At 41.3% G+C, this 26826-nt stretch overlaps 1 protein-coding gene across 1 annotated transcript in view; it reads right to left on the bottom strand.

The window, feature by feature from the left end:
- Positions 1 to 12068, bottom strand: part of LOC146009681 (uncharacterized) — a 30995-nt gene extending 18927 nt beyond the window's left edge. The window contains exons 1-8 of the mRNA XM_083150140.1: positions 11877 to 12068; positions 10065 to 10131; positions 9889 to 9988; positions 9479 to 9604; positions 9136 to 9243; positions 8717 to 8935; positions 8473 to 8511; positions 8101 to 8268 (exon numbers count right to left, since the gene is read on the bottom strand). Coding sequence (XP_083006266.1) covers positions 8101 to 8268; positions 8473 to 8511; positions 8717 to 8935; positions 9136 to 9243; positions 9479 to 9604; positions 9889 to 9988; positions 10065 to 10070 — 766 coding nt within the window. The 5' untranslated portion in view covers positions 10071 to 10131; positions 11877 to 12068. The remainder of the gene's footprint in view (positions 1 to 8100; positions 8269 to 8472; positions 8512 to 8716; positions 8936 to 9135; positions 9244 to 9478; positions 9605 to 9888; positions 9989 to 10064; positions 10132 to 11876) is intronic.
- Positions 12069 to 26826: the final 14758 nt, after the last annotated feature.

Here is a 26826-nt window from a genome sequence, read left to right on the forward strand (position 1 = left end):
CGTTTTCAGGAGCCTATGACAAAAACCCTCTACGGTTTGAACATAAAAATGTAAACTTCGCATCCCTATACCTGGATGGAACACCGCATCCGGCCAAACCATTTCAACCAGACTTTGAACACGGTAATGCGGTTCGCGAGTATATGTCGCTCATTCAGATCACAAATAAACAGAAATCAGATTCGGGTATACTAATTGACCGTGAAGAGTACCTCAACGGCTACACACTATTTGCTTTTGATCTGTCGCCTGAACAGGAATGCGCGGAGCATCTGTCTCTAATCAGAACCGGAAATCTACGAGCTGAATTCCGGTTTGCAGGAGCGCTAGACCGGACAGTCAACATAATAATATACGCATTATTTGATAATATCATCGAGATCAACCAGCGACGCGATGTGCTGTATGATTATCTATAAATGAAATAAATAATTTTTATATTTATCGTATATTTACCAATATTCATCACCCCATCAGCGATATGAACACATTGCAGATAAATTGTATACTGTACGCTAATCCGGTGACGCGCCTGTTTTTTAAAGGGACCTACCCGTGTGATATGCTTCCGAGCGGTAAACTATCGCAATACCCCTGCGCGTTTGTAATCAACACACACACCAGCGCCCAACCGGGGGAGCATTGGTTGGCCGTTTATTTTAACAACCAGCGCGAGTGTTACTTTTTGGACTCTTACGGTTTAGAACCTGACAACCCCCTATTCCCAAAGGCCATAATAAATTTTTTAAACTCAAATTCAAAAAGAATTTATCACCAAAATAAGCAGTTGCAAGGTTTTAACAGTACCGTTTGTGGACAATATTGTATATACTTTATATTTTTCATGTGTAAAAATTACAAATATACAGATGTGTTGGGCCGTTTTAGTTTTGATACAAAACGTAATGATCGCTATGTATCAAACTTTGTAAGACGTCTCCCTAGAAGTCATTGTTTGAGTCGATATACGGGTAACTGTATACAGTCCTGTGTCACCAGTAACCAACATGTGTTTGATAAAAATAATGTGTAATACAAAATTGTTTGTGTAACTTGTAACTAATGTTGTGATTGAAGCGCTGTATGTACATTGCTTATGGTTACTTTCTATTAAAAAATCTTGCTTATTGAACTTTATACCATGTGATTGCATATTTTTGCAGACAAACTGGTTAGAATCAAAGAACAAAACAGCATTTTATAAATCATAATCATATTTTATTGGTACAGACAAAATGTATTTACAGCAAAATAATCACGAATAACACGATAAACTTTACAGTTAAAACAATACACTAAATACATGATACAATACAAATTAAACGTCATCGTACAAATTAAACAAACAAAAAAAAAATACATCGTATAAAAACATTATAAAATAGTTATATGTTAAAGGTTCAACCACTGCGAATCCTGAAACAGATTTACGGATCTTTTCCTCGGTAGTAAGTATCCGTGTGGCGTTGTTAACCCGGGGGAATTTAAAACATTTATACGACTTTTTTTAATGTTGCGTATTGGGGAGGCTATATTTACATTGCCAATTTCATCATCGTAGATTTCAGCTTTTAAGCGATCTAACTGTAATCTGTTTGATGCATTACCAACTACAGTGGACGGGATATTCAACTCAGCCATAGCGCGCATAAATTCAATCCATCCGTTAGGCATTTTATGACTCGTCACGCTGTGGTTTTGCGTGATACCCCTTATCAAGTCTAACACATTGGATCCTGGCACTGTGACACCTTTATACATAAACACACCCTTGCGGTCCCAATTCGCAATGTCTTTAGAGCGAACCATTTTACTCATTAGTATTTCACAGTTCTTTTTATACCGCGCATTAACACTGTTCAAGACATCGTGGTAAACAGCGTCGGTAGCATCGTCTTGTGTTGGGTTAGTTGTATCCTCAACAGCATTTGCACCGGGTGATAAAAGCGTTAAAGTTGACATTTCTCTATCAGTTTGTTTACTCAACACCAGGTATCTCTGTAACACAGCTGTGTAGCGTTTTGCCTTTTCATACTCTGATAAAGCATTATTATGTAGTATACTTATGATCTCAGCATCTAGGCTTTGCGTGGCTGTTTTGCGTATATCATCGCCGGTTGGTTTGTTGTTTAAACGGTCTATCTGTTGCTGGGGGACCAGATACATTTTCTCAGAGTATTCCATCACCGATTAGACAGTAGTCCGGTAATTAATGGAATGGCAAATCCTAGCAACGATCCGATGAACCCACCCGACTGTTTCACCAACCTCTTCTTTTTCCCAATGGCGCATTTCTTATTACAAAGCGATTTTATAAGGGACCTCTTCTTTTTAAGGTAGTTCAACTGGCGCTGTGACAGGGGTATTTTACCTTTAAGCGTATTGAGAGCAATCTCACATATGGCTGTCACCAAATCGTTTGAAGCGTTGGATAATATAGCGTTTCTTTGGGCCGGTTTGGCTTTAATGAGGGTTTTTAAAAGGGCCCAATTACGCCTTATCCTGGTCGACATGTTCACAGCTGTTAGAAGTGGTAATGAATGACTATAGGATGCGTGGTTATAGCTATTTAGAACCCCGCTTCTTAACAACATAAGCTACTGGTGTGTCGGGGGGAAATAAACCGCTTCGTAAACGATAATCATCAAGGGCATTGTTTCTTAAATCAACCAGTAAATAACCGTATGGAGGCTCCGTAGCGGACTCATAGGCTTCAAGAAAAAAACGATATTTTGATGGGTACATTTGTCTAGCCAGAATGCTAACCTGCATTTTATCCCTGGGGTTTTTAAACAGGACCATATATTTTGTGTTTAAATGTATAGTCCTGCTCTTTCTACCTTGACAAAATATGTTTTGCACAAGGTACATGACACTGAGATTACGATGGTGCACATACTTTGTGAACGCTTTCTCAACCTCAGAATTATTACTCGCAGCATCCATCAAGTCATCTATCACCGTTAAATTAATCTTATCAGGGGGAAAAAGCTGGTCGTCGCTAAATGACTCGGGCAACCCCTCTATAAAACGCATACCAGGGTGAGCACTCAGAAGTTGGTCATATATCGGTTGCCAACAGGTGTAAAACCAAACAATATTATCAGGTACATGCGTCATATGTGTGGATGCGTGTTGTATTAGCGTTTTCACAAAATAACTTTTCCCCGAATTGGAGGGTCCGGCTAAAATACAGGAGAAGGGGTGTTGAAAACGGATATCCATCTTAATAACCAAATGGTAGGGTTGTAAAATTATCCGTGAGGTTACGTTTAGTGTAAACGCACTTTTGCGTTTTCTGCAGCATACGGGTTTCAATCTGCCAGTACTTTTTCACACGTACTATACCGGGCTGCCTGGTCACAATTTTTTTCTGATCCTCGCCTTTGGGGTTTAAAGGATAATCTAAGACCAGTTCTTTCAGACTGTCAAAGTTAACGTGCTGCTCATTACAAACATTCAACGTTATACCTTTGACCTTGAGGCTCGTCTTGCCGTTGCTTAGTCTATAGCCGTATGACTTGGGGCCGGCTGAAACAAACTCTGTTATATGCGTACCAGATGGTAGTTCGCTGGTCAACTCCCCTAGATAATCGCCTAATGGCGGATTCCAGTCACCGGGCCTGCTGACAAAAATTACAGAATCTGTATCGTGATACAGACATCTATCTTGTAATCTATCCAATAGGTTGTACAACTCGACGCGGGCGTGCGCTGTGGTAAATGCTGCTATAAATATATTTGTTGTTGAAGACCTGGTATAATGGTCTTTGGCGTATTTCCAGTTGACCATAACAGTTTCTGAGTCTATGAAGTCTAAAGCAGACACCTCATAGTGTGGTTGAAAGGCATATTCAAAAAGCTTATCAGGATCTGTCACTAAACAAGTATTGGGCATGTTGCTACGTTGACCAAATTTACCCCATAATGAGTTTAAAAACAATTTAGAAATTTGTCTTTTGGCGGGGTTGACATTTATGTGTTCGTGTCTTAAAGCTATGCCCTCATTTTTTTGATACGCGTCTATGTACTCTTGTTGTTTCACAGAGTCTGTACACCAATCGGGGTAACCAGAAGCCTCCTGTTTATCTCTGAGGTGTGTTTTAATGTAACCTGAAAACAGATCATCAGATCTCTCATCAAAATGCCACACCTCATAGATTTTACACACTTTGTACCCCTTTTCTATAGCAAGATTTATCTCCACTGTGCACCATGTACCGGTTAGGGCGCGGTTTTCTGAGTCATGAACACACGGCTCACACTGTCCAGATTCGGCGCATGTGCGGCACAGCGGAAACATTAACTTACCATTCATTTTAACCGGTAAAACTGGAAAGAAAAGGCCTCGCGGAGGATTAATTTTTAATTTAACAAAACCGAAATACTTTGTGACATCATCAAAGTCCTTATAAATGATGCGTGGGTGACGTATAGGATATGTTTTGGTCTTGTTGACAAATGGGTATAGGCTAGTAAAGTCAAAATAGTGTATTTTTTCATCGCACTCTGTCTTGTGATAAAGTTTTATGGCGTTAGTGCGGCCGCCATAAAGACCATCACGAGGATCCAAGGGGTCAGGGATTTCCAAACCTTTCAGAAAAACCTGAAGCTCCTCATCAGTCTCCCTCATTTTCTTCCACTCACACCCCCACATCTCCCTTATCTGAAATCCACACCGTTTAAGGTATTGTATCCTTAACTGTGTCTTGTGCCGCAGTTGACCGTAGGTTGTTTTAGTCAGATTGTTTTCATCATCGGTTTTGTAACAGTTGTCACAACCGTGATAAAAACACCCCTGGAATTCAAAAGCTGTTGGCACGCCGTTAATCACGGCGTAACCATCCAGACTGTATCTACCGACTTTCTTCTCACCACCTTGTAAAGCGTGTCTTATACTCACACCTTCTTTGTGTTCTATGTACATTAACCACTGTATGGCTGGTGTTGAGTAACGCTTCTGGGTCTTGTGATAGTTATCACCCGGTACAAGAGCCAATGTGTTTGCCTGTAAATATTTACAACGATACATAGCCATACAAACCGACGCTAAAGTCGTCAGTTGGAATGGATCAACGTGACGTTTAACGGCTACATCTTTTTTCTCTGCCGCTATTACAAACTCCTGTTCTGTCATGGCTATAACGGCTGATCTGAAAGCTGCGCACCCTTTTTGCAATATTCTGACATCCTCTTTACAATATCGTATTAATTCTTTTTGAAAATTAAACGCCTTGTGTTTGTTTTTTTCGTACCACTCTGTAACATCAGCGGCCTCCTCAGGCATCATGTGTTGTAGGCCAAAATATTCTATTGAGGGCATGACCCCTATGTAATTTTGGTTATCGGCTGTGTTAAAAAAATGCGGGAAATGACCTTTAACGCCATCAAATCCCATGGCCTTTGGAAATCTGCTCAATTTCATGGGGAGAAAATTGAGAGAGTCTATAAACCTAATCTTCAGATCTTTTATTGTGATACACATTATGTTTCCGCCATTAGAGATGAGGGATACTGTATACCGTTCTTTGATGATCTTGTTCAATACAAAATACGAATCATACCGCCCAGCGTTATGGGCTATGAATGTGTAATGCGCAAATTTTGGTTTCATGAACGTCTTTACAAAATCATCGATACAAGCTTTGCCCTTAAACTCCCAGGATTTCTCACCCATTAATGTGAGGGCGTAACAGTAGTTTGGTATATGTATACCTGTCTCCTGCATGCATTCGAAATCAAAAAAGATGTATTTGGTGGTGGGTTCTTCCGCTTTGATGGGCTGTATGTAACACAAATGATCCGCAAACCCATCAACATATGCCTTGCAAGTAGAACACTTTAGCCCCTGACACTCATGAGACCTGCGACGGTAGAGACAACACCTGTCGCAATAAACATGTTCAAGACAGGATATTTTGCGATCTAAAGCTAAGGATTTGTGCTCCTCTAAACATTCACGCGATCTGCAAAACACCCTACAAACCGAACATCTTAATGCGGAAGCCCCATCATCAGCGCACGCTTGTCTGTGACAAGCCTTACAAAAGAAAAGACAATCGTGGCTATTTTTGCGCTCATAAGTTCGATTACATAAGGAACAGAAATATCTCGATCCGAGAAATGCGCAGATATTAATCAGGCCATAATAGTGTGAATCGTGATATAATACATACAGGGTATCACCGTAGCGCGACTCTGAAGAATAGTAATGCCAAGAACGATTATTATGATATAATATTGTAATTTTTGTTTTTAAGTGTTTTTCAAAAACAACAACGTCGCTAAAGCTGACTGCTTTATCGATCGGTAGGTTCAAATCCTTATGAATTTGAAGCGCCCGATCGTGTATTTCAGCGTCTGTGGCATTACCTTTATCCAGAAGTTTGCAGATCGATGCCGCAAAGCACAAATAATTGTGCGTATTGTTGAAATCATACAGGTGTCTTCTGCGCCTTTCTATAATTAAGCTGTATGGAATGCGTCTAAGGCCGCGACCAGTTAGGGCCCCACCCGCTCTATTTCTAAAAACAGTGATCACAAACCTTAAACCCGTGCCTAATAAGAATTCAGCGTTACTTTGAAGAGTGTTTGTAATTTGATTCAAGAAACTGACAGCGTCTAATGATTCTTGCGGCTTTCGGTGTGAGTAGATGGCGTTGTGTAAACCACCCCCCTCCAATCTTAACTGTACACGATCATTAGGGTCAACACCAACCATGAATTCATCAATCATAACCTGTATAGCGTTGTGTACGGCTTCAACACCCTCTGCAAATGATGTAACTCTTTCCAAATTAACAAATTGAAAATGATTATGATACTCAATAGCTCTGAAATTAGGATGGTGTCGCTCATACCTGTTAACAGCTTCTAAGTACACATCTCGCCGACCTTCACCATTACCGGGTGGCGCACCCCCATCTATGTCATTATGCATGGGCGTTGCGGGGTGTTCAACATTGTCAGGTGACGCAGCGTCACCCGGTAATGGTTGGTCCAGTGAATGGTTGGCCTGTGCACCTGGGGTTGGGGTTGTGCATCGCCCCCTGTGTTGTTTACGCTTTCTCAGCCTGTATATGCATTTTAAAGCCTGTTTTATTTTCGAACGGCGAAATAAGTGTGAGATTTTGCACGGTACATTTGCTTTAATTCTTGGGGCTTTTTTACACACATGTAAATTACGTTTCAACCCATAACCCACCATGCCTAGTCACGGGTCCGTTTCAATTATCTCGGCAAAATGATACATGTTCGCTTTAATAAAATCCCTAGTCCTCACGGTCTCTGATATATGATTTGATGTTACATTCATGTACATTTCTACAAGTTCTTTAATGATCTCTGGCTTCTTTTTTGAACCATAAAGCTCATCTTTTATACGGTTCAACATGGTATTGACATTTCTACGCATGTACCCTATATGCTCACGCATCCTCCCCATGACCGCGTAGTATTGTATTTCCGCATCTTGTCCTAATTGTTCCACATTCTGAACCCCATCAACTATGTCTGTCGATACCACGGTCGGCGGGGCATCCGCACCGCCCGATGCGGTTGCCTCGCCGACCGTGGTAAAAACACTGGGCAGTTTTGTGTAATCATCACCCATTACTTTATCAGGGATTCCGGCTACAGATGTTACAGCCTCATCATCATTCTGTGGTGTATCTGAGACTGACTCTTCACTAGGGGTGATAAAAAATGTTTGCCCATTTAAGTCCTCATCATTAGCGGATAATGTAGCTGCAGGCGTGTTACTGCCCACGCTTTGCGTTTCTGTAGTATGATGTTCCTGCGTGTCTGAAATTACGATGACATCATCATCCGTCAGCGGCGTGTATCTCTCTCTTGACAGTCGTAAAGTTTTACGAGTCTTCACAGTCTTTGTATTACCGGCAATGTCAATGTCGGATTCAGTAGGTGTTGCAGGTGTTGTAAATGCGTGCGGGTAATCCACATTACTCACGGTTGGCACGGTTTGTAATGCAATTCTTTTTCTCACGGGCCTACCTTCCGAATATTTCAATCTTCTTTTAAGATCTGATAAATCGGCCTTGTTTTCTTGACCGGCTCGACTTTTTGTAATTCTCCGCTTGCTTGGCTTGAAATCGTCGCGCTCGGTTGCCATGATCTCGGCCCTTGATACATTTTCTTGGCGTTGTGGGTCGATCGCCGTTTTAGCGGATTCTCCCCCATCCATTTCAGCATTGAGTGATTGAGCAACCCCGGCCGCGGCTATCATTTTTGCGAATTGTCGCGGATCCGCTGTAAATAAAAAATAACAACGTTTTAGTTACACATTCGCGGACGCTTTATAACACCTTCAGGCCCGCCTCCCAAAACACCCACCCCTCCATGTCGGTTTGCATCTACACAGTCTGTTTAATACCGATGGTTTCCATTTGTAAAGAGCAATAATGAACGCGGTCCTATATAAGAAACTAAATAAATAAACATTACATTACACACCTGAATATTTGCCAGATCTTTCCATCGGCGTGGTTCCTACTGTAATAAAAATCACACCGTTTTAGTTACACATACGCGGCCACAAAGACAGTCGCTTTATAACACCTTCAGGATCACCCCCACCCCCACCCCCACCTTCCTTGTCGGCTTACGTCTACACAGGCTGTTTAATACCTGTGGTTTCCATTTGTAAAGAACAATGGTAAATGTTGTGCTATATAAGAAACCAAATAAATAAACATACCCGGGTATTTGTCAAAGGTTTGCGCCGGCATGGTTCCTTTAAACAATGACCAGAAAGCTTGATCGCTGATCTGGGCTCTTTTTGCGCCTTTAGCCAAAGCGCTGTTGTGTTGTTTGGCGTTTGATTCAGCACCCGATGTCGGTTCTCTGTATCCGGATGGTCCCGCTTCACACGTATCGGCCCTAGGTACCGTAGGTTCATACCGGCTAGCTATGTCATCTGTAATACATATATTATCAATTAACGACACATTCGCTGACTTGAGAAAAAAAAAAAAAAAAAAAAAAAAAAAAAAAACTGTCATTTAAGTCATGATAACAACAACTCCTGTGGACACTATTCATGATTTTGCGACGATATGCATCATTTAACACAAAAACACATTATAAAAACACCGCTAACCAATCGTCAAAATTCACCTTGTATAGCCGGGGTCTGGTATAGCTGTTTATAGTGTTTTGCCGATGGTAAATTCCAGAGATCATCCATTATGTGTTCTGCATCAGATTTCGACATAATCGGCGATACTAACAGAGAACAAATAACACATTAATATCACAGGCGGTATAAAAATGAATATAACAGGATATATATATACATATATATATATATATATATATATATATATATATATGAGTGAGAACGTGAGAGTTCGCGCGAGATAGCGTGAGAGAGAGAGAGAGAGAGACATATTTTTGGAAATAATAATATATCACATTTTTTAACATACATCACATTTTTTGACGGCTTATGACCACCTACATTTTTGCGATTCGGACAAATCAGAGTATGCTGCGTATGGGTTTTCGAATGTCGTCAGATCCGGACCGACTGTGAAATCCGAACCATATGATCCAACTTCAGATGCGTCATTTGTGACATCTGAAACTGATTTATGGGGGTTAACAATTTAATAAAAAATAATATATACATAAAAAATAAAATAAAAATTAACACAACAATTTTGTAGAACGAAAAATACAATCAACACGTGTAACATTTATACCAATAGGGCGCTTGTCTTAACAGATCCTGTGACTAACACAACTGAGCCTGGTAATAATAATAATTAACACCAACAATGTAACATTTATAAAACCTGTCAATAGCCCCTGTGCCTTAACAAATCATGCCCCTAGCAACAACAATGTGTCTTTGGTCTGTAAACTTACATGTATTTGTCTGCTCATTTGACGGCTGTTGGAAGCTGGGTAAATCTTGAAAATCTCTGAGACTTATTTTATTTGCATTAATGGTTTTGTATTCCTTTCTCTGTAATAAATAATAATAAGTTGAAATAACAATACAATAAGATATTGTTAAACTATTGTAAATATCATATACACACCTGCATGTTGAGGTTTTGTTGATAGCTTAAGTTCAAAGGTGTTTTCTGCAACAACCACTAGATGGCACTGTTGATAATAAAAGATAACAAGATAAGTTTCCATAACGAAATATGCGTGCACAAAATCACATAAAACTATTAACGCTCTCACAAAAACCTGATCTATGAATACCTCCTGACATTGTATTCTATAGATCGGCCTATAAAAATTAATTACAGGGGGATCCAACAATGCTAACGACTAATCCCACCATATCGCATGTTTAGCCAGCAGACAGCCATACATGGCAGCATAGCGTGCGGCTTTACACATGAAAATGTAATAACTAGCTCATTATTTAAAACCATTATGTATAAGACAATGATGCAATATTAAAATGTTGCTATTTATATATATCAAAGCCGTAATACCGTAATCTGCGATGACTAACATTAACGAACTGTAAATTGTAATAACACAATATACTGTATTTTTAAAAGCAATATGTATAATGTACAGACCACAATACACTAACCACTGCACATGCAAATGGACAGTTAAAGTACCATAGGCTCAATATTTTTCTTTCCTAAATAAATGTTTAACAACAAGCAGCCAGTATGCCTGTATGTACTCCCAATACATCACAACACAATGCATGCCGCAACAAACTACTACATAACGAAATTTGCGTGCACAAAATCACATAAAACTATTAACGCTCTCACAAAAAACCTCTTGTAATTCCACAACATACTAAACCAGCGTAAGTCTCTATACAGCCTAGGCCGCCCTTAATAACTAGCATACAGCACCAAACTATATTTTAAGATTGTTTAAAAGCGTACTAAACACCCCCACCATGCCGCTAAATAATACATTTTAAATCGCTATATACAACACACTAATCACAGAACTACACATACAAATGGCCGGTTATCAACTACAAACACCCGCATGCATTGCCATTGTATTAACAACTCCTAATAACAAAATTGAGGCCAGCCATGCCGGGGTTTGTAATTCCACAACATACTAAACCAGCGTAAGTCTCTATACAGCCTAGACCCCCTTAATAACTAGCATACAGCACCAAACTATATTTTAAGATTGTTTAAAAGCGTACTAAACACTCCCACCATGCCGCTAAATAATACATTTTAAATCGCTATATACAACACACTAATCACAGAACTACACATACAAATGGCCGGTTATCAACTACAAACACCCGCATGCATTGCCATTGTATTAACAACTCCTAATAACAAAATTGAGGCCAGCCATGCCGGGGTTTGTAATTCCACAACATACTAAACCAGCGTAAGTCTCTATACAGCCTAGACCCCCCTTAATAACTAGCATACAGCACCAAACTATATTTTAAGATTGTTTAAAAGCGTACTAAACACTCCCACCATGCCGCTAAATAATACATTTTAAATCGCTATATACAACACACTAATCACAGAACTACACATACAAATGGCCGGTTATCAACTACAAACACCCGCATGCATTGCCTTTGTATTAACAACGCCTAATAACAAAATTGAGGCCAGCCATGCCGGGGTTTGTAATTCCACAACATACTAAACCAGCGTAAGTCTCTATACAGCCTAGGCCCCCTTAATAACTAGCATAAAGCACCAAAGTATATTTTAAGATTGTTTAAAAGCGTACTAAACACTCCCACAATGCCGCTAAATAATACATTTTGCTATGTATATTATAAAATATTAAAACTATGCTATTTAGAAATATTGTGTATATATATATATATATATATATATATATATATTTATTTATTTAGAAAATTAAATTAAACTTACCCACTGTTCTGGAACAAAACTTCAAGTCAAAACTACAAGTTCTCTGTCTTGAATAGTGTGTGTGTGTGAAGACCTTCAACCTCAATGTGTGGCAGATGCCTGGTAGTTGCCTGTCCCATGGAGAACATATTTATATGTTTCAGTCAGTTAACACATCTGTGTTGCATTTGTCTCATTTGAATATTCATGAGTTGTGTTCCAAAGGCATAGACAGACATAACAAATATATATATATATATATATATATATATATATATATATATATATATATATATATATACACATAATTGATTTAAATAATATAGCATATTGTACAAAACACAGCTGTGTTTAGAATATTTTGTTCGCCACTAAATTGCCCTGTATAAAAACCCTTATTCTTATTATTAATAATTCTTATTAATAAATGACAGATATGGCTCACCATCAACAACATCCTTCAATTTTTAATTTAAAATATATACTACGTTGACGCTACAGCTGTGATTATATATAGAATATTAGTGACGTGGTTGTGCTTCATGAATCGCTAGACATTATTTTTTTTTTTTTTTATTTCTAAAATATATTTTTGATTTAAATAATATAGCTCATTATCCGTGTTTTATTCATCACAATATAATGCTACCTTCACATTACACACATATATATATATATATATATATATATATATATATATATACTGTATATAGATACCTTATTTATCAGCATTGATAATGTTCAGTTAAATACATTATATATAAGTTAATTCTGTAGTCTCTAGCTCCGTCTGGAACTTGCTTGCACCTGCAATACATGGCCACTAGATGCCACTCATGCTCTGTTGCAAAGATTTCATGGCCTTTCTTTGTTCTGTCTAAGCTAATTAAGCTGATAGTCCTGTGAAAATGTTTTTTTCAGAGGTATGATCTTTCTAATGAATATAATTGTTACCAGCCCTGCTGTGCTGTCTACGCTAATTGCGTCATACGTAAATATCAACGTCTTCAAAGACTATGGAATCCGGTGTTTAAAATTACTTTTGAAAATTACAATCATCAGTCAAAATGGGTTGACGTGTGTGTAAAACAATATGCCATTTCTCAGGCCCCTGTCTTTAAATGCATAACATATGCCCCCCACACCCCACATCACCATTCAAACCAGTCTTATCAACTATACTTACATGTTCTACAAATCCTTTGTTTAAGCATTTGTGTGGATTATACCCTTATTTTTATTTTATTTATTTTTGATACACGTTTGGTCAGACACTTCGTTGTAGCGCTTTTGGATCGTTCTAAGGTAAGTGTTATTATAGTTGGTAATGATCTGCCTGTATTATTCACTGTGAAAGATCTATGAGCGATACCAAATCACATTGCTACTGTTGATTTATATCCGATACGCATATCATATTCCTAGAAAAATATGGTATACAACAGATCTACAGTTCTACGAATTGTAGATCTGTTGTATACCATATTTTTCTAACAACTTTTTTAGCATTATGTTTAGAAATTCTACCAGCTGATTAAGATAACATTAAGCGTACTTTATATATGTGTTATTTCACATAACCAATATCAGTGTATGAAGTTACAGTATCAAACCAATTATATTTTAATACGGGGGGGGTTAATATTATTTATACCACTTTCATATCAAACGTGATACGGGCTTATCACGCGCTATCAAGTTTGATATCAAACGCGGATAAATGGGGGCGTGGACAAACTGTATAAAAGGGGCGTGGACCTGTCAAAACCAATTAGTTTGAAGAAAAAGTGTGCCTTATCTACTCCCCCCCCCCCCCCCCCGCTGGATGCCGAATGTCCCCGCAGGCCTGTGAATGGATGTTTTGCATAAAACATCCATTGTTTATGCCAGTTTTTGCATATACATCCATTTGCAGGCTTGCGTATGGGCCCGCAATCATTCGATGGTCGCCGACCATTGAATGATTTCTGAAGCACTCACTAATCTAAGTCAGTCTCTGGTGCCTTTAGCGGCCCCCTGCTCTGAGAACAGGGTGGACAGCTGACATCTGGAGACATCAGCCACCCACCCATGGAAGGCAGGAAGAAGCCCACGTTCGCATGGGGACTCCCAGCATTTTCCTTGGCGCACCCAGCATTTTCCATGCACGCATTTCTCCGAGGGTGCCTGCATTGAAGACCTGCACATAGACATAAGTGATTACATCACTTATGTCTATGTGTATGTGCACCTTGCCATTGCGAATTCACAACGTACAGACCAGATCAGAGTCACTCCCTAAATATCAGGAATGTTTGGGGGGGGTATGATACAATAAATACGGGTAGACGATAATTACTTATGGCAAGTTTTATATATACCATTCTATCCCTTTAAACTATGATATTATACTCTCTCTCTCTCTCTCTCTCTCTCTCTCTCTCTATATATATATATATATATATATATATATATCGGAGGTAAGGAGGCACTCCCCAGATTTCACAAAAGACACTTGATCACAAGCAGTAACTTTTTCAACGTTTCAATTGCACACCGCAATCTTCGTCAGGAATATAACAATAAAGGGGATACTTACAGACATTTATACAGGTCAGTCAGCCCGGCATCCACGCCGTGTCCCTCCCGCTTCCTGGTGCACCAAAATGGCGTCATGCGTAATGCGTGATCACCTCTGGGGGTGGCGTTGCTAAGCAACGTGTACACAGAGCTGGATAGAGGCATTGCGGCACTTCCGGCTAAGTCGTATGGAACAAGTAGCCGGATGTCGTTGCTAAGCAACCTACTATAAACAAAAATGGACCATAATGTCCGCATAGTGAATGAAGCATAAATGCGATAATCGTGATTAAGGAGTAGAGCCTGCGACATAGAATAAACAATTTGCTATTGCCATATGACACCGCAAAGTGAAAACACGGGGAGCAACCAACGGAGTGGATCTTGGGCATAGCTGATAAAATACACAAAACATAAATTAAAGACACTGCGGTTAAACATGTATGTATATAAAACATGCACAAACTAAATTAAATATATCAAAGGATAGGTATCAAAGTGATGTACAACTAATAAGATTAGTGGAATATTATCATGAATGCAGAAAAACAGCTACACATAGATATAGGAAGGCACTGCTGTAATAATGGGCAACATGGGTAAAAAAGGCAATCTTTTACAGAAAACAACCAAAAGTTAATTGTTCATTGAGGCCATTAGGAGCCACCGTATTCAAACGGTGGATCCACCTAGTCTCAAGTCGGAGCAACTGATTATGTTGGTCGCCTCCTCTTTTCAGTGGAGGCACTTGATCAATTGGTTTGTAGCGTAGGGTTGCCAAGGGGTGTTTTAATTCTTGAAAGTGGCGTGCTACTGGCTGCTCACTTTCCCTACCCTCCAAGGCGAGTCTGATAGCTGGTTGGCGCGTTCCTTAAAGGTGCACACAGTCTTTCCAATATACAAGTACCCACAAGGACAACAGATGAAGTATACCACAAATTGGCTAGTACATGAAAGAATATGTTTTATAGGAATTTTAAATTCTTGTTGGTAATGATCAATGGCCAGAATTTCTTTGAATTGGATGCAATGATTTTGCTCGCTGAGGAGAACGTGGTGACTAAAGGTAACGACTTCTTCTTCTCTTTAACTACTGGGGATAAGCATGAGACTCTTGTTCTATTCAAAGCTTTGCGTTTAGCAGCCAATAACTCATCCTTGTCATAACCTCTGTTGATGAACTTGGTCATCATGGTGTCCATCTGCGATGCAGCAAGAGTCTCATTGCTGGTGATCCGCCTAATGCGTAGATCCCGGTACATTTTATCTGTTTTGCTGATTCATCTGGTTCAAATTGCTGAAGAACCTAAATAAAGAATTTTGGATGAACTTAACGTGTTGCTTCACTGAATTCTGGATCTCCAAACATATGGACATTATTTATAAGTTCTAGGCGCCATACCACAATTGGGTATTACATTTTTATTGGGAGGTCACCTTGCCCTCAGGGGTCACTCTGGTGAAGGCAGACGCCAACAAGAACTGTATTATTTATTTGGTGATTGAGCGTGAGGTGGAATATTGGGTATATATATATATATATATATATATATATATATAGGAGAGATCCGGCACTCTATGCATGAAATGCTGTTTGAAAAATACCTTAAAAAGATAAATGCTGCGGTGCCTTCAGTTGTAAGTCCATATCCAGAGGAGAGGGCAAACAGATGTAAGGAAGGATGGAAGCGGCACTCAGCAGACTGCAGTTAAAATGTCCTTTATTCCAACGGTTTCGGGGTTACCCCCCGTCGTCAGGGATGGACACAGCACACACAAAATGATAAAACAAATGGAAATATATACACGTGAACACACCCCATCCCACCCCACCCCCCACCCCAATCAAACACGCCCTGCACTCACCTGCCGGAACTGGGAGCGTCCCACAACGCCAGGTAACCTGTAAAGGTACTCATGGCTGTGGGCGTCCCTCGGGTCCAGCTGACAGTCATAGAGGCGTCTAACACGTCCCCTGGTTACCTCAGACAGTGGGTGTGCTGCGTGCAGGCAGCCGGAAGCACCAGCCTCGCAGCTGCGCTTCCGCCAACCACTAGCACGCACACCTCCCGCCAATCACAAGATGGCCGCCGGGAGTGTGACGATCTATGTAACTGCCGGAGGGCAGAGCGTTACTAAGCAACAAAAGGCAACAAAAAGCGGTAAATGGACACTGTGTCATCATTATTAAAATGATGTATGGCAAGAACGCCAATTATAGAGAAATAAAGATGTATAAGACCACAATAACAAATGAAGCAGAGAAACTTACAGAACATATGGCCCAATGCAACCAAAGCGACAAGTATAAAATGATGTGGCAAGTTACATGTAATAATGATGTGGCCAACAGCGGGGTCGACTCAACATAACAGCTCAAGTCAAACCCACTGTGTACCACATCAAACAGATACAGTCACATATGGCTATAGCATGGAATAATAAGAGTAAGAAAAGCACCGTAGCGTACACATGTTAGGATATATACCCAGACAAATGAAACAATCATGACATCAATAACATGCAGTTTCACAAGAAACACTGGAGCCCCAGTGTCTCATTAAGGCCCCCCGGGGCCAACGTGCCCAGATTAAAAATCCACCTGCTCTCGCATTGAAGTAACTGTTTGTTTCTGTTACCCCCCCTGAGATTTTTGGGGATGTGGTCAATTATAAGAGATTTTATCTGATTGACTGAATGCTAGTGCGAGAGACAGTGACGGGCCAGTGGTTGGTCGCTGTGCCCAGTCTGTCAGGCTTGATTGATGGCTGTCCTATGTAGGGCCATGCGCTCCTTAAATTGGCGCTGGGTTTTTCCCACATAGGACAGACCACATGGACACGTGAGTAGATATATAACATACGTGGAACTGCATGTCAAAGGAAACTTTATCTGAAACACCTTCTGGGTATGAGGATGTTTAAAATTGGACCCAATGGTCATGGTACGACATGTGATGCACCCTAAACATCTGAAGCAACCATTTTTCCTAGTTAAAAAGTGGGACGGCACCTTTTTATCCCAACCCGTGATGTCCAACTTCACCAGGCGATCCTTAAAATTGGACTGTCTGGAGTAGCTGGCAAAAGACGGGTATTGCGCAAAAGTGGCAGGTCTGGGTCAGAAGATACCACAGGCCACCACTTTTTGGCCTGGGCTGTGGTGGTGTTACTATCCCAAGAAAAACGGTTGACCCATGGAATCCTACCACCTGTATCTATTGTGGGTTTAGGTTTAACCACTAAGGTGTTATTTCTGGGGGTGGCCAAAACTTTGTCCCTAATAGGTATCAAGGAAGAGCGTGGATAACCCCGCTGGACAAATTTGTCCACCATGTCATCCAGCGCCTGGGGTACCTGGCTTTCTACAGATGTGATGCGCCTAACACGCAAGAGTTGCGAATACGGCAACCCCTTGCGGAGGGGCAAAGGGTGAGAACTGTTATGTCTTAACAAAGTGTTCCTGTCGGTGCTTTTTCTATAAAGGGCTGTATGTAATTGCCCTTCACTCAAAAAAATGTCAGTGTCCAAAAATTGGACATTGGTAGCATCAATGTGTATTGTAAACTGGATTACACTGCCACTGTCATTATGTAAAGAAAGTATGGTTTCCAACTCAACAGGATCTTTGGACCAAAAAATCAAGAGATCATCGATATAACGATAATACAATGATATACCATCATGGAGGATGTTGCCCTGGAAAAACAACCCCTGCTCAATTTTATACATAAAAGTATTAGCGTAGGCTGGGGCCACTGCCGACCCCATAGCCACGCCCAGCTGTTGAATAAAAAATTGACCGTTATACAGGAAATAGTTCCTGGTAAGAACCAGGGACAGCAATGTAATAAACAGGTCTATAGAAGGACCACTGTATAAAGGGTTGTCTGTGAGCAAACATCTAACTGCCTCTACACCTGCATCATGAGGGATACAGGTGTAGAGGCTAGATACATCAGCAGTACAAAGACACGTCAGGGCAGATAAATCACAGGTAAGGTGTAAGTCCCTTAGAATCACCAATAGGGATGTGGTGTCCTTAAGGTAAGCTGGTAAGGCCTGGACAAAGGGATTCAAATAACAATCCAAAAACACTGAGATAGGGTGGTACAAGGACCCCCTGGCCGATACTATGGGGCGACCAGGGGGATCCTTGAGGCCCTTATGTATCTTAGGAATGGAGTAGAACAGAGGAGTCACTGGGAAGTCCACTGTTAGGGCATTCTTTAAATCTTGTGTAATGTCACCATCCCTCACTGCTTTACTCAAGATGGAGTCAAGTTCGACCTTAAAGCCCCAGGTGGGGTCTTTATCTAAGCGACCATAAGTATCAATGTCACTTAGCAACCGGTCACATTCCTTCTGGTAGTCCTCAAGGGCCAGGACCACCACAGCCCCGCCCTTGTCGGCACTGCGAATGATGATATCCTTGCGGGCCGACAGGGAGTCCAATGCATCTTTTTCAGCCCTCGTCAAATTATGATGCATAGAAGGGGCAGGAGATTGTAGCAACTCAATTTGTTGATCCATAAGGCGTGTGAAGGTTTTAATTGTGGGGTTACTTGAAATAGGATCGAACTTGGATCTTGGTGCCATTTTCTTGAGTTTAAGAGGTATAGTAGAAGTGGAATCAACTTGATTGGCGTTTGGTGGTTGTCTGCCAAAATAATCTTTCAACCGGAGGGCCCTGTTCAATTTAAAGGTGTCAACTTTCCACTGGAAAGGATCCCCTCTACGGGTAGGGATAAATGACAGTCCTTTCGCCAATACTTGAGTTTCCACCTCAGTGAGAATGGATGAAGACAAATTGAAGACTAGGGTTTTTTGCTCTTCTGAGAGCCTTTTCCTCTCTTCCCTGAGGTTTTGGCCTGAGCGTCTAGTCCTCCTTCCAGTTCTGCCAAAGGATCCCTGGAATACATGGCATGGGTTTGGGTCCCTAAAGGGAATCTCTCCCGGCTTGCATTGGAGGGACCTGATTCTGCTCCGCTCGTAGAATCACTTGTATTACCTGGATGTCTGTTACCTGTGGCCCTTGCACCGCGTTTTTGGTAAGGTCGGGGTCTACCTTGTGGCCTATTAGGATTAAGCCAATCGTAGACCCGTTTCTGATCGTAGTCGGTTTGGACCTTTTTCAGCTTGTCCTGTTTAAATGCAATGAGGTTTGCTCTGTAAGTATCCATCTCTGCTTGTAGTTTATCAAGCCATTTGTTGCTGGTATCAGACGACAGACGGGGAGTATGAATTTTCTCAAATTGCTCAATTTTCTGTTGATAAGCCTGCTCCTCTCGTGTAGATTCCTCTATCACCAATAGGAGGAGGTCCATGGAGCATTTGTTCAACACCGATATCCATCGGCGACAAAAGGTGGCATTATGTCGACCGATGGTCGGTGTGTTTTTAACCCGGAACCCCCGGGGAATCATTTTGCTCCTATAGTAATCGGACAGGCTTATTGCATGATATTGAAAATCACACTCCCTTTGCTTTAAGCGAAGAAGTTGTTTAAACAGCGCTTCAGGCACTTCAGGAATGGCATTATCCTTCATACTTCTTTTGGAAAGTATGGCCTCTGCATCGGAGTCAGAGAGACTGAGACTGTCCATAACTTCCATCTGCAGGAATTCCACTGCCATATCAAGCTCTTGGCTTGCTGAAGTCATATTTACACAGCCTGTGAGCAAGTCGTCAGAAACAGGTGTAGGAGATGGTGCACAGGTGGATGCAACGGTATGCAGGTGTAAATACTGCTTGTAGATTAAAAGTTAGGTGCCTTGATAGGAATTCACAGCTTGAACCACTGAAAAGACCACACATATAGGAGAGATCCGGCACTCTATGCATGAAATGCTGTTTGAAAAATACCTTAAAAAGAAAAAAAATGCTGCGGTGCCTTCAGTTGTAAGTCCATATCCAGAGGAGAGGGCAAACAGATGTAAGGAAGGATGGAAGCGGCACTCAGCAGACTGCAGTTAAAATGTCCTTTATTCCAACGGTTTCGGGGTTACCCCCCGTCGTCAGGGATGGACACAGCACACACAAAATGATAAAACAAATGGCAATATATACACGTGAACACACCCCATCCCACCCCACCCCCCACCCCAATCAAACACGCCCTGCACTCACCTGCCGGAACTGGGAGCGTCCCACAACGCCAGGTAACCTGTAAAGGTACTCATGGCTGTGGGCGTCCCTCGGGTCCAGCTGACAGTCATAGAGGCGTCTAACACGTCCCCTGGTTACCTCAGACAGCGGGTGTGCTGCGTGCAGGCAGCCGGAAGCACCAGCCTCGCAGCTGCGCTTCCGCCAACCACTAGCACGCGCACCTCCCGCCAATCACAAGATGGCCGCCGGGAGTGTGACGATCTATGTAACTGCCGGAGGGCAGAGCGTTACTAAGCAACAAAAAGCAACAAAAAGCGGTAAATGGACACTGTGTCATCATTATTAAAATGATGTATGGCAAGAACGCCAATTATAGAGAAATAAAGACCCGAGGGACGCCCACAGCCATGAGTACCTTTACAGGTTACCTGGCGTTGTGGGACGCTCCCAGTTCCGGCAGGTGAGTGCAGGGCGTGTTTGATTGGGGTGGGGGGTGGGGTGGGATGGGGTGTGTTCACGTGTATATATTGCCATTTGTTTTATCATTTTGTGTGTGCTGTGTCCATCCCTGACGACGGGGGGTAACCCCGAAACCGTTGGAATAAAGGACATTTTAACTGCAGTCTGCTGAGTGCCGCTTCCATCCTTCCTTTTATATATATATATATATATATATATATATATATATATATATATATATATATATATATATATATATATATATATATATTATAATTTTATGCTGATATGCATACAGTACATTATAAAAAAAATGGAATATGGGATAGGTGACAGCAGTGTTTAGAATGTGAGGTCTGGTGCTAATGCCTTTTGTAACCTCTACAGGCCCCCAAATCTCTCAGGTGAATAGCTACTACTATACTTTTCACTTTTTTTAATAATGTTTTCTGTCAGTAAAATGTTTTATCAACTATGAGTTTATACCTAGCTATCAGAAAAAGTAATTACGAGGGCTATGTGATGAGCTGAGCTGAGGAAGGAGCCAGATATTAGAGGATAAGGACGGATATACGTGTAACAGAATGAGTCACCAAGGAACAAACCAGAACTACAACGGACAGACTTGGGATAAGTGTTATTTTCCAGCAGGCTGTAATAATAAACAGCTTGCAATTCGCACATTCTGTCCATTGCTATTGTGAAGAAATGACACATCACTTTTATAATAAATTCATTAGGTACAAATCAAAAAACATCGCCATACCTCCAGCATTCAATGGGGGAAACTGCTATGGTTCAACAAAAACACATGAATTTGTCATTCTGCTAGAACAATGTTCTTTTTATTAAGATTAATGTCATCATTGTACCAAATATCGGTGCTGTACAGGGTGCAATTAGTTGTGGTGATCTCTCTTAATCATGTAACTTCATAATGTTCAATGAAAAAAACAATATGAAATAGATACAAATCTATTTATAGTTCACATGGGGTTAATATTGCTACAAAAAAAGCCCAGAAGGCATAACAGGACTTGTCGTGATCGATGTGTACGTCATCCCATGATATTAAATGACCAAAGAAAATTTTAGGCAAGAGACATTCTGTGCTTTTATGATAACATAGGTGATAATCTTTCCCCTCACACAACATGTCAAGATATTATCAGTCATTGCAAAATTTGTCAGCAAGCATAGGCCGGGCAAACATATTTCTCCAACATAGCTACCACAATCCTCATAATCTACATTTTACACAATAATCATTATTCCATTCACATCTTTTTTAGCCAAGGCCAGTGGCATAAAATAAATTTTGCTCCCCCAAGCCAATTTATTTTAAGGTGCCACCCCCCCCCCCCATAATGCCCCTTACACCACACACCCTAATATTAATTACACTCTGGGCCTTATTCTGGTCTGTGCGTACTTTCCCGAACTCTTTCGGATAGCGTATTTTAGCCGTCTGTGCATGCGTGGGCAACGCTATGCGCATGTGCCACGCAAGGTCTCCGTACTTGTTCTCACTAATACCGTACAGAAATGTGCACCGCATTCACTCGGGAAATATGGGCGTAATATGGGCGTCATTCGGAACTACACAGGGGCGTAGTTTCAAAGTGGGTTAAACTGGGCGTAAACATGGGCGTACATGAGGGAGTGCACTAATTATGCTACGCGTACATTCGGACAGCACACCGAATGCACGCGAACAAAAAGGCAGGAAACATGCGGTCTTCATAAGCAAGTATTGCTTTGCGGACACCACTCGGTCATGCGCTAGGCATTCGGAACGCCCAATCACTACGGGCCCACCTCAACCAATTTCAGCTGAACACAATACAATCCACTCCTTTACTCATTACTCATTAATTACACTCTTCTCATTGCTTCAATTGGAAACCTTGTAGCTTAAATGGACCATTACTAAACACACAAATATATGCTCAAACCACGGCTGCATTTGTTACACACATTTACACTGCAAGCAATGGACAGAACTTCCTATCACTAATATAAATATACATGTCACTTGTACATTTACCAATAAAACCACACATTTGGGGATCAAAATATAAATTTATTACACTAACGTCAAACACAAAATGGAAAAAACATGTTTTAGGACACATGCAACAAATTAAAGGTACCATACCAGGAATGTTGGAAAAAAATAAATAACATGTGCGTACATGCTGTGTATGCTACTCCCTCCCTCCTCAGAGGCCAGGGAGAGAGGGTGCAGCATTGGCGGGCTTCGAGGAAAATCAGTCACTGAGAGCAGCCGAGGAGTCAGGGATGCGGGTGCTTCTCCCCCAAGCTGCCACGGGGTCTGCCGCACTATAGTTGTGCGACTGGTCAAGGGTTGGATGAAGGTAACTCCCTGCATCTTACTTGTCCATGTTACTAACCAGATGACTTCTAACTATTTTCAGTGGTCTAAGCCTTCTTACACAGGTGGTCTTTCAGGTGCGGTTGGAGTTGCTTAACGTAAGGTAATGCAGCAGGTGGTGTCTATTAAATGTAGAAACCTCCTGCTACAGTAGTGATCCAACCTGTGTTCTAGGATTCAGCATCTGATCAAGCACCCACCAACATGTGGCTTGTAGCACCCATTAACGCGCTCAAGCCACTAGATGCAGAGGCCAGTAAATCTCCATCTTACAGTGGAGGTCCTTGGTCTCTTCCCACACCCTAAATGGCAGCTACATGCCAGACAGGTTTCCAAAAGGGTCCCCACCCAAAATACGGCATCAGACTGTCTTTCAAATACAGTTTGATGTTGACATGCCTCTTATGCCACAGGACCCATTTGCAAATGTACAGACCAGGTCCTGTGCATGCACAAAGTGATGAAAACTGTACTTTGCAAAAATGTTAATGCCAGTAATCACATCAATGCTAACGCTGTGGTAAATTAAACCTATTTCTGGTTGTAATGCTAATACTGAGCTAACAAAAATAAGTATGTACTGTATTGGCTCTCCCATTTTTACCTTTTTCTATGTAAAGGAGATAAATTTTACACTTCATACTAATTGTTTGAAATGAAATTGTGAATAGAAGTCCCTTATCTATTTTTATGGGCCCATTCTCCAAAATGAGTTCCTTTAACATTGGGTCTAACAAAACAAGATATGTCCCTCATTCTGTGTATTAGGTGCCTCCTAGTCATTAGTGTTCTTAGGTAAGCATCTCATTTCACCTAATTGTAGCATCAGCCCTGAGCCACAGCCACTTCAGAACTCATAGATTAAAAATGTCCACAGATTAAATAGTGTATTTTATTTAATGGTGTGCCATGCATGCAATTTCCTCACCCATCAGAATACAACAACATCTATATAGTAACTCACATCATTATATTCAGAGATAAAAAGCCAGTGCAATAACTGATGTGTTGAAAACCTTACAGTGACCCATTAAGAAGACATTCCGCAGTGTAAATTCAAAGAACATTGTCCAACAGACACAAAACGCCATCTCCAGGTATCCACCGAACATATGACAGTCTCATCCTTTGATGTCACTGCCTCCTTTGGTTTTGAGACGACAGTACGGCAATATTCATCTCATTTAATTGTCTGTTGCTTTTTCTGAGGGAACAAAGCCTCTGAAACAGAACGATTAAAAATTAATTTGCACCCATATACTGTCCCTTTGTTATTTATGAGGGAACCTTCTCTAATCGAATGATCTCGGAATATTCTAACATTTGAAGTTAGCTTCATGACAGAGGTCACACAGGCACTATTATCCTACCGACCTGGACATATTTATTCTTCATGATATCCGTTAAACCTAAGAGGAATTTAACAGGCATCCATTCTTTGCATATGATAGGGGCAGACATTAAGTGAGTGTATTGCCACATTGATATCTATTTTATGTTGACTTTGTTTTGCTTATTGTTATTTTGTTACCATATTTTGGAATAGTATGTTCTAGATCACAGGTTCCCAAACACAGTCCTTAATGCACCCCAATGGGCCAGGTTTTAAGTATATCCATGCAGGGCCGCCGAGAGGTAGGCCGGGCCCCGGTAAAATTTTGGGGAAATGGCCACGCCGCCCGTGTTTAGGACACATCCCCAAAATGTTTAAGAGGGGTGAAAAAACACTCTAAATTTGAGTGCCCCCCCCTCAGCAGCACACCTACACATGTGCTGTGCTGACAGCAGGCTCAGCATGAGCTCTCATGCTGTAGGAGTGTGCTGCTGCTGCCCGGGAGGGACAAGCCCAGGCCTTGTTAATTAGTACCTGCCACTACCCCCCCCCCCCCCCCCCCTCTCATCGCCCCTGTATATGACTCAGCACATATGGTTCAATCAAGCTGACTGAGGTACTCATTAAGTAACCTGTGGTCAAGCATAGATATACTTAAAACCTGGACTGTTGGTACTTTTAGAACCACATTTGGGAACCTATGCACTGGATAAATTAATAAATTAAAGTGGAATCTGATTGGTTGCTATTGGCAATAACTTCACTTCTCAAAACCTACAATGTAGTAAATTCCATATATTTATATGTTTTTGTCAAAGTAAAGTTTCTATTGTATTGCAATACAGTGTACTGTAAATCTCCTCCTACAAGGTAACAAGGTAGAAAACAGTCTAATGTATGCTTGCCTACTTTTGGAAAATAGTTTCAGGGAGATTATACTGTAGTTGGTAGTAGAATTTTGCATGGGCATGTCTCGGTCCATATATATGGGTGTATATGTGCTTAAATGCTTGTTGCTTGATATATTGTTATATATTTTAGGAAATGGCACAAGTACAGTTTATTGATAATAACATTGCTGCCTGTATTTATTTATTTATTTGCAACTATTTTCTGTGATATTTATTTCTTCTCACTCATAACAATATACAGGGCTGGTGCAAGGTTTCTTGGCACCCTAGGCAAAACTTTTGCCTACTCCCCCCCCCCCACCCATGGCAGCTGGGGGAGGAGGTGAGGGTGGTAGTAGTAGTAAGGACTGGGTAGGGGGTAGTTATAATGGCACAAGGTAGCTGGAGGAAGTGGTGAGGGTAGTAGTAGTAGGAACTGGGAGGGGGTAGTTATAGTGGCACAAGGGAGCTGGTGAGGGTAGTAGTAGTAAGCACAGGGAGGGGGGTAGTTATAGTGGCACAAGGGAGCTGGTGAGGGTAGTAGTAGGGACAGGGAGGGTGGTAGTTATAGTGGCACAAGGGAGCTGGGGAGGTGAGGGTGGTAGTAGTAGTAGGGACAGGGAGGGGGGTAGTTATAGTGGCACAAGGTAGCTGGGGAGGTGAGGGTGGTAGTAGTAGTAGGGACTGGGAGGGGGGTAGTTATAGTGGCACAAGGTAGCTGGGGGAGGTGGTGAGGGGAGGGTGGGAGATGTAGAAGATACTGGGTGGGAGTAGTAGTAGGGACACAGATCATCTGGATTTAGCATAGGCTAAAGGGACACACTCACAGTGTGATAGAGGCACCCACCTAGATCCAGAACTCCCCATACAGCACATTCATCATTCTTATTTTGCTGTCTTGCTACTAGTACTGGCGTTCTCCTGGTCATAGAGGTCTCAGGAACGCTGGGAGTAAGGGGTAGTCTGTAAACTACATGTCACTATTCAAGTGTATTCAACACTATTTGAATACACTTGGAAAGGGATATATAGTTTACATACTGTCCCTGGCTCCCAGCGTGTGATCTAAAACTCTTATCTGTCGGACCGACTGCAGCATGAGGGGGAGGGAGAAGCGCAGATGATTTCTGTCCCTGCCTGCCTATACTGGGGCATGCTGAAGATACGTGTTTCTATATTGAACAATAGGAGGAAAAAGCAGCACTATAATGAAGAGGTGGTGCCCTGT

Source organism: Crinia signifera, chromosome 6 (genome assembly GCF_055691185.1).
Source record: "Crinia signifera chromosome 6, ASM5569118v1, whole genome shotgun sequence".
NCBI classification, from domain to species: domain Eukaryota; kingdom Metazoa; phylum Chordata; class Amphibia; order Anura; family Myobatrachidae; genus Crinia; species Crinia signifera.